The 13606-nt window shown below is 43.2% G+C and overlaps 2 protein-coding genes across 2 annotated transcripts in view; one reads left to right on the top strand and one right to left on the bottom strand.

The window, feature by feature from the left end:
• The window catches only part of TDP2 (tyrosyl-DNA phosphodiesterase 2), an 11337-nt gene extending 7755 nt beyond the window's left edge, over positions 1 to 3582 (top strand). The window contains exon 6 of the mRNA XM_030887170.2: positions 2076 to 3582. Coding sequence (XP_030743030.2) covers positions 2076 to 2357 — 282 coding nt within the window. The 3' untranslated portion in view covers positions 2358 to 3582. The remainder of the gene's footprint in view (positions 1 to 2075) is intronic.
• Positions 1 to 13606, bottom strand: part of LOC105979518 (patr class I histocompatibility antigen, B-2 alpha chain-like) — a 254494-nt gene that overhangs the window by 90447 nt on the left and 150441 nt on the right.

Raw genomic sequence — 13606 nt, 5'->3', positions numbered from 1 at the left:
TGAAATAAAGACTCCTGGTCATTTTCACGCCCCGAGAGTAGAGAAAGGAGGGAGATGGGAGAGGAAGGCCGACAGGACGTACTGCTGAAGTGCGGGCAGTGTGTGTGCCTGATACAGTTCCTCCAGTGACTTCCTGTCTTTGTATGCAGATTATCCCGTCCAGTTGATTCGGACTCACAGGGGCCCTGTCGGACTGGGCAGACTGCTGCCCCTGTGGGTTCCGGGAGTGTGAATCTTCACAGGAGTAGAGAAGCCTCATCTTTCTCCCATGGAGTAGCTGAGGGTTTGAAACTTCTGATCTTTGGGTAGCAGCCCAGTGTATAAGCACTACGCCCCCAAGGCTCCTTACACAGATTATTATAATATTTTTTAAAAATCAAACTCTTTCTGTTGGACTGTTTCTTGGTCAGTGACGCTTTAGCATCTGAATGTTTTGTTACCTGTTAGACCAGTGGTTCTTAACCTTCCTAATGTCGTGACCCTTTAATACTGTACCTCATGTTGCGGTGACCCCCCCCCCCATAAAATTATTTTTGTTGCTACTTGATAACTGTAATTTGGCTGCTGTTATGAATCGGGGGACCCCTGTGAAAGGGTCGTTCAACAACCCCAAAGGGGTCACGACCCACAGGTTGAGAACCGCTGTGTTAGACTGACATCTACTTTTAAAAGTTTTGGGGTATGAGAGGGAATAATTAACATTATTAGAAGATTTTTAAAAACTGGCATATAATTGATAACATACAATTCATTAGTTCAGTAGTTGGCAATCATCACCAACATCACTTTTAGCAATTTTTCTTCTTGTATATATTTTTGTTAGCACCCTATTAAAAGATTTTTAAAAAGAAAGAGAGTGGGGTGGAATTGACATTAGATTATATTAGTAGCATATTAAAAACATGGAGTAAATTTTAGAGTAGTAATTGTGCCGTCCTATTTTTCCATAAAACTACTAATAATTCATTCTTTACAAACACATCATAGCCCCGTTGTCGGTGGGGGGGGAACCAGTCCCTGCTTGGTAGTTTCAGCAAATAAGAGAAAGACGCTCAGTGAGAAGGACTGACAGCGGCCCAAATGGAGCAGTGATGAGGCAGGCAATGGTGCAGGATGAGGCAGTGTTTCATTCCGTTATACATAGGAACTGATGCGTTGTCACCGACAGCCATGCTAACAGCTTTCAACCCGAGTTTTATCTGGCAAAGGAGAAGGGCATATTTCAAACTTCTCTGACTACCTTGATATTTTTATATTACCTACTTATTACCACACAACATAATCATCTTTTAAATGTTATCTAATTATTTTGTACTTGGTCATCATTCTGATGAGAGATGTTGGACCTAATAGGTTGACCCTTGAATAACTTTCCTCCCCCACAGTGGAAAATATATGTGTAACTTATGACTTCCCCAAATTTGACTACAAATGGTCTACTGTTGACAGGAAGCCGTATCAGTAAGGTACACAATTGATTAACACAAACTTTGTATTTATATGCATTCAGTACTGGGCAATAAGAAGGTACCTCGTAGGCTCTGTGCCACAGTTTCTGGTGCATCTGGTCTTGGCAGTTTCCCCCACTTCAAACAGTTCTTGAATGTGCTCTTCCAAATGGTCCTCGGAAGGAACCCTAGTGGTGTAGTGGTTCTGCATTGGGCTATGAACCACAAGGTCAGCAGTTTGAACCTACCATCCACTCCATGGAAGAAAGACATAGCTTTCTACTCCCATATGTGTTACAGGCTTGGAAACTCACAGATGGTCCTGGAATTTCTCTCTTGTGTTCCAGATGGCTCTTACACATTAGGGAATGACTGGTTTATATGTTAGCCAACCACACCCCCAATGAAAACAAAGGATAGTGTCTTAAATCACACCTCTAGTAAAGTAGAGGAAATAGATTTTTTATTGTGATAACGCAGTTTACTTAAGAGCCAAATTGCTCACACAGAGATGATTAGATCATAGGTGTTTTGGGTTTGGGGGCTTTTGTATGCAAGCTAAACTCATGTTCGAATTAAAGGCAAAAAGGTCTCTGAATCTTAGTGTGTCCTCTGTTTCCTTTTCAGGTTACCAAATGTGGAGGTTTACCTGAAAATATTTTGGATGTCTGGGAGTTTTTGGGCAAACCCAAGCATTGCCAATATACATGGGACACACAAATGAACTCTAATCTAGGAATACCCGCCAATTATAAGCTTCGATTTGATAGAATATTTTTCAGAGCAGCAGCTAAAGGGGGCCACATTATTCCTCAAAGTCTGGACTTGCTTGGGCTGGAAAAGTTGGACTGTGGCCGATTTCCTAGTGACCACTGGGGCCTGCTGTGCATTTTAGATGTAATATTGTGAAATGCTTTTCAAGTGTGAGTTCTAAATGTATTGTGTGGTTTTGTTAAGGATCTTTGCAAAAATAATTTATACTGTCTGGAAAGGTAGCTGTAATGTGGAGGCGTTAACATACTGGATCATTGTAATAGAATTCTTTAAAGACTGGTTTTATTTTGTGAATTGTGTTCTCAGGTTTCAGAACTAAATTAGTGTCTACTTTAAGGCATGCCCGTTTTCAGAATATGAGTGTTCTTAATGAAAGACACAAAGCCTACTGGAGCTTTTAGCAGTGCTCCAACTTCAGCTGCACTCCAAGTGGGGCCAAGGGTCTCCAGGCAAGTCTTTACACTTGGTTTGCTTTTATCAACCAAGGACCCTCATCGGCAATGTTGCAAATAAGTCTTCAAAATAAATTTCTTTTGTCCCAATGTCATGGAGAATTTCTGACTACTTGGGAGTATGTATTTTAATTATATTTGACAAACTCAGATGATCCTAAAAGTGCATGGTCAGCTCTTGAGAGCAGTTTTACATCAGACTTGATGCCTGCCCACTGGCTCACAGTTCATCCTAGGTTAGCTGTTGATGAAACCTTCCACTTTAAAATCCCATGTGTTTGTTTATTTAGGTTTATAGTTTTCTCATCTGCAGAGGCAGAGTTGGCCTTGAGAATGACTAAATTCAGTGTCATTGGGGCAGGAGACTTTTTTTTTGTTTGTTTTTTGGCATGAGACTTTAAGAGAAAAATAAGTGTGTAAAGAAAAAAAATAGCCTTTTCGTTTTGCTACGTGTAAAATCGAATTATTTTGCAAGAGATGAATAATAGGTACTTTTAGATGAGTTTTACAAAATCAAGCATTCCTGCCAGGGAAACTTACTTTAAATAAATACTTTTACTTATTTGTGGCCTATCTTAGTAAGTTTTTCTGCCTTGTGAAATTAAAGTTTTTGCTTCCTGTTTTTTGACTCCCCTGTAGCTGTGCAGAAAAAAACAGGTTTCCATGTGGCTCTCCCTCTGTCAAGAAATATGTTGGTTTCTTCAGTGTATAAAAAGGAGACCGTGGGAATGAGTAGAATGAAAAGTGTCAAAATTAATCACTAAAACATGTAAAAGAAACAAGTTAAATAGTGGCAATGAAAAGAAATTTTGTCTGTTGTTTTAATCATTAAATATAAGCAAGCATTATTGCTAACACATTGGTAGCATACATTAGGAAGATAATAAAATACTCAGTGGTTGATCAGATGAAACAGTTATCGAATCATTTTATGAACCCATGTCCTGCTTATCGTCACAAAGCAAACACTGCTAAGTGGGAACAAGGAAACCACACGGAGGCTTTTCATTGGTAGTAGTTCTCAATTACGTAATTAAGAACCTACGAATTTGCAGTCTGGCGTTTTTCCACTTTGAATCTTGTTTTTCTAGTATAACAGCAGTGCTTCCTTCTTAATGAAATTCCTACTCGGCCTGAATCTTAGACTTCTACAGGCACCCCTTTGATCTTGAGCCATATCATTGTACTCATGTGGAACTCAGCCCACTCACACCGACCCTCATGGTAGGTGAATTTAAACAAGTAGTTTAGCCTTCTAGACCAAACTACAGTTTCTGTCACCTTCTACAAGGTAGTTCCTATCCTCTATAATCTTCAGTTAAACGGAGGCTTAGCTGGATTATGTCCCTTGTCTAAACCTGTGGAGTAGCCGAATAGAGCCATGCTCATTTAGTCTATGTGAGTCAGTGAAGCGTTGCACTATATCGGTGGTTCTCAACCTTTCTCATGCCGCAACCCTTTAATACAGTTCATTTTGTGTTGACCCCCCAACCATAAAAATATTTTTGTTACTACTTCATAACTGTAATTTTGCTACTGTTATGAATTGGGTGACCCCTGTGAAAGGGTTGTTCAACCCTCAAAGGGGTCGCAACCCACAGGTTGAGAACTGCTGCACCATATGCTTCTGCCTTGCTGTGTTAGTATTTTTATTATAAGAATGTTATAAAAATCCATGGTAGCATAGGAGTTTTTGCTAGTTTTTGATTCATATCACTATCTTCTCCACGCTGCACATGTACTCAGAATACCCTTCTAGGTACCTAGTTAACATGGCAAGCATAGAATTGATCAGTGTTCTTCCCGTCACAGCTTTCTGTTGACATGCAGAGCCGCCTGGAATACACCAGGAAGCTCAGAGGAGCCATGCTGGTGCAAAGGTTAAGCTTTGGGCTGTGAACTCAGAAATGCCTGCTTGAAAGGCACACATCATGCAAAACTGACCTGGTGATCTGCTCTCAAGAAGTCAGCCTTAGCAGCCCTACAGGGCAGTTGTGCCTGCTACCGGGTCTCTAAGCCGGATCCACTCAGCCACATACCAGACTCAAGTTCCGCTAGGGAATTAGAACTTGTGTAGCGACGTGACCTGGCCTCAGGGAACACATTCACAAAGGGTCTTTGGGTCCAAAAATGCTATTAGTAGGATTGTTCTGTTGACTCCACTCTAATTGGTATAAGTTTTGTGCCAGCATGTCATCCACGATTCTCTTCTTTTTTCATGTGTGTATTTATTGCGACCAACCTTCCTCTGATAAATGCCTTTGCTGTATCCCAAAGGTTTTGGTATGTCGTATTTTCATTCTCATTGGTTTCTAGAAACTTCCTGGTTTCATCTCTGATCTGGGTCAATACCCACTCCTTTTGCAATAGAGAATTGTTCATTCTCCAATTGTTTGCCCTTGTTTTCTTCGCTGTTTTTCTGTTAATTTCCAGCCTGTGGCACAGTGATCGGAGAGATATGTCTGTATAATCTCTATGTGCTTGAATTTACTCAAGTACGACTTGTGCTCCAGCATATGGTCTATTTCCGAATATGTGCCATGTGGGCTTAAAAAGAATGTGAATTTTTTTGCCTATGGGTAGAAAGCTCTGAAAATATCCAGTCAAGTCATCCAGTTGTGCTATTTAGATCTGTAGCTTTCTTGTTGAGTTTCTTTCCCAGTAATCTCTCTTTTTCAGAGTGGTGTATTAAGTCACCAACTATACTTGTTGAGCCTGTGATTTCTTTTTCATCTTTTGGAGTGTTTGATTACAAATTTCGCAGGTCTCTCATTAGGCGCATAAATATTTTTTATGCTCACTGGTTCTTGGTCTACTGTTCCCGTGAGCATTATATACTGCCCCTCCTTGTCTCTTGTTATGGCCTGTATCTTGTAGTCAATTTTGTTAGATACTAAAATCGCTACCACTGCTTTTTTTGCATTGCCATTTGCCTCATATGCTCTCCAATCTTTAATTCTCAACCTGTTTTGATCTGCAAGCTTGAGATGTGTCTACTGGAGGCAGCACATCAACGGGTTATGTTTTCTGAGCCAGTCTGTTAGCCTCTGCCTTTCAATGCCTCAGTTCAGGCCATTGATATTCAGTGTTATTACATCCATCTGTGGACTCTGATGTCATCTTGTACCTTTTGTGTTGGATATTTTCCTATCTATCTTATCTGCTTGTGTTGTGTGTGTGGTTTGTTTGCCGTATTTCCACTATTGAGCCAATGCTACCTTGGGGGCTGTTTCCTCTTTGTCGCCCTATGGGTGGAGTTGTTCTATGTGATGGTCTCTTATTTGCCCTGAGTGAGTATTGATCTGCCCGTACTGGATCGGCAAGGATTTTTTGTAGGGCTGCGTTTCTTTTTGTGTATTCTTCGAGGTTGTTCTTGTCTGGGAAGAATCATACTTCTCCATCTATCTTAATAGATAATTTGACTGGGTAAAGTATTCTTCGCTTTGCATTGTTTTCCTTCAATTTTTGGAATATGTTACTCCATTCCCTCCTCTTCTTCATTGTTTCCGCTGATAGGTCTCAACGTACTCTTATTGTGGTACCTTTATACGTGACTATTTGCTTTTCCCTACCTGCTTTTATGATCTTCTCCTTTTCCTCAGCATTGGATAATTTGACAATTATGTGTCTTGGTGACTTCTTGGGATTCAGTCTGGCTGGTGTTCTTTCAGCCTCCTGAATGGTTCCCTGATTTTCATTTATTAAGCTGGGGAAGTTTTCCTCTAAGAATTCCCTCGCTATTTTCACTGCTGACTTCTTTGTTGTGTCTTCTTCCGGTAGTCCAATCATTGTAATATTGTTCCTCTTCATAGCATTAGACATGGCTCAAGTTTTCTTCAGCTTCTCTGATTCTTAATTTACTGCTTTTCCCGTTTGCTGAGGTCTGCTTGGTTATCCTCTAGGTCATTGGTGTGATTCTCTGCCTCCTCAAGTCTGTTCGCAAAGTCTGTCCATTTTCCACCGATTTTGTTATTTCATCCCTTAAGTCTTGAATTTCCCTTTGGTGAGTTGCCTTTATTTCCTCTATCATTTCATCCTTTTTTTTTGCATTGCTTCCCTCATATCCTTTATGACTCCAAGCAGCATTCCGAAAATTCTTTTTGTGGCAGGTCAATATCTGCTTCTTCTATGCACATCATTAGGTTCATGACTTCTTCCAGCATTGTCTTCTGGTGCTCCTGATTTTTTCATTGATGCTATTAGGACTGGTTGCTGTTTGCGTGTTGTTTTATAGAAGCCTGGAGCCATCTTCCAGAGTCGAAGAGCACTGGGCTCTCTCTTGGGGGACTCTTATGGGTGCTTTTATGAACTACCTGCCGGTAGCTGTACTGAAGGCTCAGGCTATCACTATATCTTCCTGTGGTTTCTTTCTTACCCTAGCTGTCCAGTATTCGGTTATTTGGAATGTGAGTTGGATAGTCCTCTCGTGACGCTGGTCAGGTTGTTGTGGGCTCACAAGGGTGTCGCTTCACTGGCTGGTCTCTAATTAGGCCTCACGGTGCTTGAAGCATCTCGGGTGGCCTGTGGTGATTCCCTCTGCAACTGTGGAGTTCCAAGGAGGGAATGTGGGTATATCCTCCTCGGTGTAGAGCTCTGTCGCTGGCAGGAGGAATTACCGTAGACAGAGAGATCGCCTTGGAGGTTGGGTGGATGTTCCTGCAGTAGCGTGGAGCTGCACCAGTGGTGGGCAGGTGTTTCCCCAAGTCACTTGTAGGGCCTCGGGGTTTAGGCTGGAGATACCCCCACTGTTTTCAGGGGAGAATCTGCTGCTGCTTGGTGTATGGGAGAGGATGGGTGATTTCCCAAGCTGTGTGCAAAGCCAACAAATGTGGGTGGGAGCAACCCCCGTTGGGCCTTCAGAGTTGGCCTAGGTGGGGGGAGTGGCCTGGAGGCTGCTAATGGCTTGTGAAAGGAAGGAGAGGAAAAAGAGAAAGAAGAAAACAAACTGGAGCAACAATGCCAAACAAACCAACACCCACTCAGACACATACAACTAAATACACAGAATAAACGTGAAAACAGTAATAAAATAAAAAAAGAAAGCAACAAAAAAGGAGAACTGAATCTGCTGAGACTGTCAGGAAAGAGAAGAACTAGAACAAGAGGAGAAAAGAAAAAGAGAAAGCAAAGGAGAGAAAATTTTAAAAATGGATAAAGAGATAGCTGTCTCGTGCTGTGTGCAGCACTGTCTTAGGGAGGCAGGCTGTAGCTCTCCCCACTGGATGGGCAGAGCTGACCTAAGCAGAGGGTAGGGGTCTGGGAACCAGCAGTCGCATATGAAAGGAAAGAGAGGGAGAGGAGAGAATCATACAAGCAGAGAGAGAGAAGAGCAAAGAAGAAAGAAAGAGAAGGGGAAAATCCCAACTGTGCTCACTTAGATTGGCTGTGGTGGTAAAGAGGGAAGAGAGAGAGAGAAGGAGGAAATAAAGAATAAAGAGATAGCTGATCCCTGATTGCTTGAATGTGGGGCCAGAGGGGTTTAGACCCTGCCCCACAATGGCAGGTTGGTGTGCTCTTTAATGCAGGGACCCAGTGGTGCTGAGGGGAATTGCCCTGGTTGCAAGATCATCTTAGAGGTCTGGCGGAGGTTTCCTCAGCAGCACAGTGGGCTGTAGATGGCTGTCACAGCTGCCTCGTGTGGTGTGCAGCACTCGCACAGAGGGCAGGCTGGGGTTCCCCTGCTATTTGGGTTGATTTGCCCTATAGGCGGAGGGTAGTGACCTGGAAGCCAGTAGTGGTGTATGAAAGGAGAGAGAGGGAGAGATGACAAAAGGGGAAAAGAAACAAAAAACCCCAACAGAAACCCGAGCTCGTTGAGACTGACTGCGGTGGGAAAGATAGAAGGACCGGCAAATAAAGAACAAATAGAGTGGTAAGTAAAGAGATAACTGAGACTTGATCACCTGTCCATGGGGCTGGAAGCGTTCCACCTCTTCCTCAAGGTAGCTGGGTGGTGCACCCCCTTGTAGGTTTCCACAGATACAGGGTGGGATTACTCTCGAAGGCAAGACTGCACCAGCGGCCAGTTCCTACCACTGTCAGTTCCCACCGCAGTACTGAGTGCTGGAGTTCACTGGTATACCTGCCTTGTGCTACATGTAGCACTACAGTGTGGGGGTGGGGGGTGTTCCCACAGCCCCGTGTAGGGCCCCAGGACCTTCCTAGCTCTGTGTAGAATCACTTAGAGGGAAGCTGGGCTTATTGTCCTATCTAGACTGCTGGTGCCCTACTAGATCAGAGGATTTTATTTTTTATCCCCTTGGCCAGCTAGAATAGAATCAAATTAAACTGTCTTTCTCACTCTCTGGGCTGCAGCTCAGTGCTCTGTTAGAAGCTTAGACTTGGTTCAGCAAGTCTTTGTTATGTAAAAAGCCTTCAGTCCCTGTAGTTAAGTTCTGGCATTCCTTAGCTGGGCTTCTTCTTATGCTGATTTATGTTAAGGGCCCCTGTCTATATGCTCCTTGGAGCTAAGCTACAAGGCTGGGGGTTGAGTTTTTACCAATAATATATGCTTCACTCTTTTATTTTATGCTTATGATGTGCTCTGACTTGGTGGAGCGTCATGCTTACCCCCCGAGAGGGGAGATCCAGCTTATCAGGGGGGTTGTTTCCTTCTCGGCCAATTGGAACTGAATTTACCCCCTGGACACCGTCTGCCTGTTTTCTCCCAAACCATGATCTGCCTCAGGTAAAATTCAGATTTTTCTTCTACTCCAAATTATGGCCACCCCCCACTCCCCAGGCTGTGAGCTCAAGGCAGCGAACAGCATGGAGGGCTCCAGCGTGGGGTCCCCCTCGTGTCTGGGATTATGTCCCCTTTAGGGTGTCAGCCTGGAGAAATCACTGCTCCCAGCGAAAGAGCAGGAGGAGCCCCTCAGCTGGAGCCCATGAGCCTGGCTCGCTAAAGCGAGAGCACGTTAGAGTGTTCCTGTTTCGCTTCATGAGCAGGAATCACACACATAAAAGGGATTCAGGAGAGACCCTAGTACCCTGGTTCTAATTTCAGGACTCCACCTCCCTGTTTCCCTCACCTTACCTCCCAGTTTTCGGGTGTGGCAGCAGGAGCTCCGGACGGGCGAGTCTTAACTAGTAGCCATTTCCCCCTCCCCCACCCCAAAGAAGCTTTCTATGTGGATCCTTTAGTATTTTGTTTTCCCTTTTGATAAAGACATAAAACCCCAGACTAGTTAGTTGGGGAAATTCAAGGAGCAGGAGAGCATGAGTTGGCCAAAAAAAATCAGGGAATTCAGAGACTGAGTAATAAGTAAGCCAAGAGCCAAATGTCCTTATTTCACAGAATCGTAGATGAAGGCTAGGTATGTTACAGGGAGAGCTTGAGAACTGGAGCCTAAAGACTGACTCTGAAACTCAGTTTCCTTTCCTGTAAAATGGGAATTAGGACTACTTGAGAGTTGTTACAATGATTAAATAAGATAACATTTATCAACATATAATTTAACCCATAGAGTACTAAATATATATTAAAGAAACAAAATCTGTAAGTTAATAGAGCTAAATTGATTTATGAACACATCTAACCCTGAGGAAAAGAAGACCCATTCATTATGGGCTTATATTATGGGGCTGAATGAAATAAAATTACATGTAGTGTTGTGAAGATAGGAAATATTCGTTTGTTTTCTCAGGCACTCTAAGTTTGCCTTGATATAATGATAATTTTGGGATCCAACGGGTTCAGGAGGTTTGTGAAAGTTGCATATTGCACAAGAGCATTCCCCTCAAGGGTAAGTGGGTTGGAAATTTGACTACCAATCAATTTCTGAGGCTGTGTACCTTTGGGAATGCATCAAACCAGAGAGATGATTCTCCTTATTTGTTGAAGGTACTGTAGTGACGGTGGAAGCCCAGTCTTTATTTATAGGGTACAACATTGCTATTCTAGGGTCAAGTTCCTTGGGCAACTAAATAGAAGGAAAGCCATTTCTGAAGGACCCGTTGCTTTTCTCTTCGCCTTTTGGGTAGGGCATGGCCAGTGGCTGCAGATGAGAGATGACTGATCTCTTGTGGCTCCTCTCCAACTTGAATGAAGCTTTTATCACCAAGGGCAAGTAATTGGTGGGAAACCGTGTTGCAAGGTCTTCTTCTGGGGTTTTAGGCTTGAAGGCTAAGGGACACTTATTTTTTTATATAGCTTTATTAGGGGCTCATACAACTCTTATCACAATCCATACATACATCAATTGTGTAAAGCACATTTATACATTCATTGCCTCATCATTCTCAAAACATTTCCTCTCCACTTAAGCCCCCGGCATCAGATTCTCATTTTTCCCCTCCCTCCCCACTGCCCCCTCCCTCATGAGCCCTTGATAATTTATAAATTATTATTTTGTCATATCTTGCCATGTCCGATGTCTCCCTTCACCCACTTTTCTGTTGTCTGTCCCCCAGGGAAGAGGTCACATATAGTTCCTTATAATCGGTTCCTGCTTTCCAACCCACTGTCCCACTACCCTCCCAGTATTGCCACTCACACCACTGGTCCTGAAGGTATCCGCCCTGGGTTCCCTGTGTTTCCAGTTCCTATCTGTACCAGTGTACATCCTCTGAAGACACGTTTCTTTAAGTCTCCTTTTCCCCCTAGTTTACTTCAACATCAGCATCCCATCATAGTTTACAGTGGCCGAGTCACTTCCTTAGCTCATGACAGGACACTTATTTTTTTAAAGATCATTTTACTGGGGGCTCTTAAAGCTTTTATAACAATCCATACATCAACTGTATCAAACATATTTGTACATACGTTGTCATCATCATTTTCTGAACACTTTCTATTTCAGCCCTTGGTATCAGCTCCTCTTTTTTCCCTCCCTCCCACCCTCGTGACCCCTTTATAAATGATAAATTATTATTTTCTTATCTCCCACAGTTTCTGTTGTTTGTCTCCCTGGAAAGGGGGGGGGGGTATTATGCATTGATCATTGCGATCAGTTAGCCCTTCCTTCCCTACTCCCTCCACCTTCCCCCCTATCCTCCTGGGATTGATACTCCCATTTCTGTTCCTGAGGGGTTTATCCAACCTGCATTCCGTGTGTTGTGAGCTCTTACCTGTACCAGTATACATGCTGCGTTCTAGCCAGAACCGAGAGGCAGGACTGGGGTCATGATGGTGGGGTGTGAGGAAGCCTCAAAGACCAGAGGAATATTGTGTTTCATCAGTGCTATACTGTTTGCCCTGGTTGACTCATCCCTTCCTTGTGACCCTTCTGTGTGGGGATGTCCTCACAGATGGATTTGGGGTCTCTGCTCCCTTGGGGTCTTCCAATGCCTGTTAACTGATCTCGTCAACACCTCATGATCCCACAGGCTGGAGTGCTTCTTCCATGTGGGCTTGTTGCTTCTCTGCTAGAAGGATGCTAGTTTAACTTCAAGCCTTTAAGACACCAGATGCTATATCTTTTGATAGCTGGACACCATCAGCTTTCTTCACCACATTTGCTTATGCACCCATTTTGTCTTCAGCGATTGTGTTGGGAGGGTGAGCATCACAGAATGCCAGGTTGTTGGAACAAAGTGTTCTTGTGCTGAGTGAGGGCTTGAGCAGAGGCCTGGAGTCCATCCATTTCCTCAGTGTATTGCCATATAAGTATATGTACATAGGCCAGTACCTCTATTTTAGTGAATTAATATATTTATATCTGTACACACCTATGTTTATACCTCTGTCCATAGCTTTGCTTCCTAGATCTTCCTGTTTCCTTTTACCTTCCTCCTGTTCTACCAATCACGCTCGCCCTTCTTTTGCCTCTTTGTAATTCCTCTCAGCTAGCTGGCTGTTGCTCCAACATGTCCAGGATCTCTACATCCTCCTCATTGTTAATTTTAATTCCCCATTTGTTCCCCTGTCTATGGCATTGTTTGCTCACCACTCCTTTCCCCTACCACTTCCTCCCCGCAAGTCCCTCTGGAACCTTTGGTCCCATTGCTTGCTTATGGGACTCAATGAATGATGATTACCTTTTCCTTTGCTTATTGAACCTGGTTTTCTGATGGCCTCTGATATCCTGCCATAAAGATATTACGTTCACTTCTGGACTTTGTCTTAGGTCACTGTTTCTCTATTTCTTTCTGGTCTCATGTCTCATTCAGCTTAGTAGAACCAGGCTCCTATTCACCGCTCTCAGGGCACTGACTAGTGATGGCCTTGGTCTGAGCAGCAGCCTTTCCCACAGAGTTAATGGCAGAGCCATGAGTGCAGTTCAACAAGAGGCATTGTCATGGCAAGAGCTGTTTCTTGGAGAAAAGGTAAATACAAGGTATGACAGTTCCAAACACACTCATTCCAGATGGGGCTTCCCGTTGGACCTTATTGGTTGATACTTTGTCCTTTCCAGGTGCCTCCTGCCTTCCGCAGATTACCACATAATTCCTGAATGATTGGCTGTGGGACTTTTGTGAGGGGATTTCCCACTCATTGTCATTCCTAGTACAATTGTAATCCCTCTGTCGGGGAAGAGGGGTGCGGTGTACATTTTCACACTCTGCCTAGACATGTGGAATATAAACTTGGGTTGGGACCCACCTGCTTACATTTTTGTTTTTTCATTTATGGATTTATTTAGCACAAATAAAACTCACAAGTGAGCCATCTATTCATTTTAGTCGCTGCGCAGCCTGGCGTTGGGATTGGTGACTGATTGCCAGCTGGGCTGCTCTACGATGGCTTTGTGATTCTTGGAGGAAATGTGAGCCATGACTGCACAGTAAGACTTACTGCACATTAACAGCACTTCCAGGACCTTGATATATATATTTTTTTCTTTTAAAAATTTTTATTGTTGATTTGCCCTTTTTTTAAAAAACATTTTATTAGGGGTTCATACAACTGTTATCACAATCCATACACACATCAATTGTGTAAAGCGCATTTGTACATCATTCTCAAAACATTTTCTCTCCACTTAAACCCCC

This window comes from Echinops telfairi, unplaced genomic scaffold (assembly GCF_000313985.2).
Source record: "Echinops telfairi isolate 266 unplaced genomic scaffold, ASM31398v2 ScPeMD7_5868;HRSCAF=6743_0, whole genome shotgun sequence".
Lineage (NCBI taxonomy): Eukaryota > Metazoa > Chordata > Mammalia > Afrosoricida > Tenrecidae > Echinops > Echinops telfairi.
The sequence above is the reverse complement of the archived record's forward strand: the minus strand, read 5'-3'. Positions and strand labels throughout refer to the sequence as shown.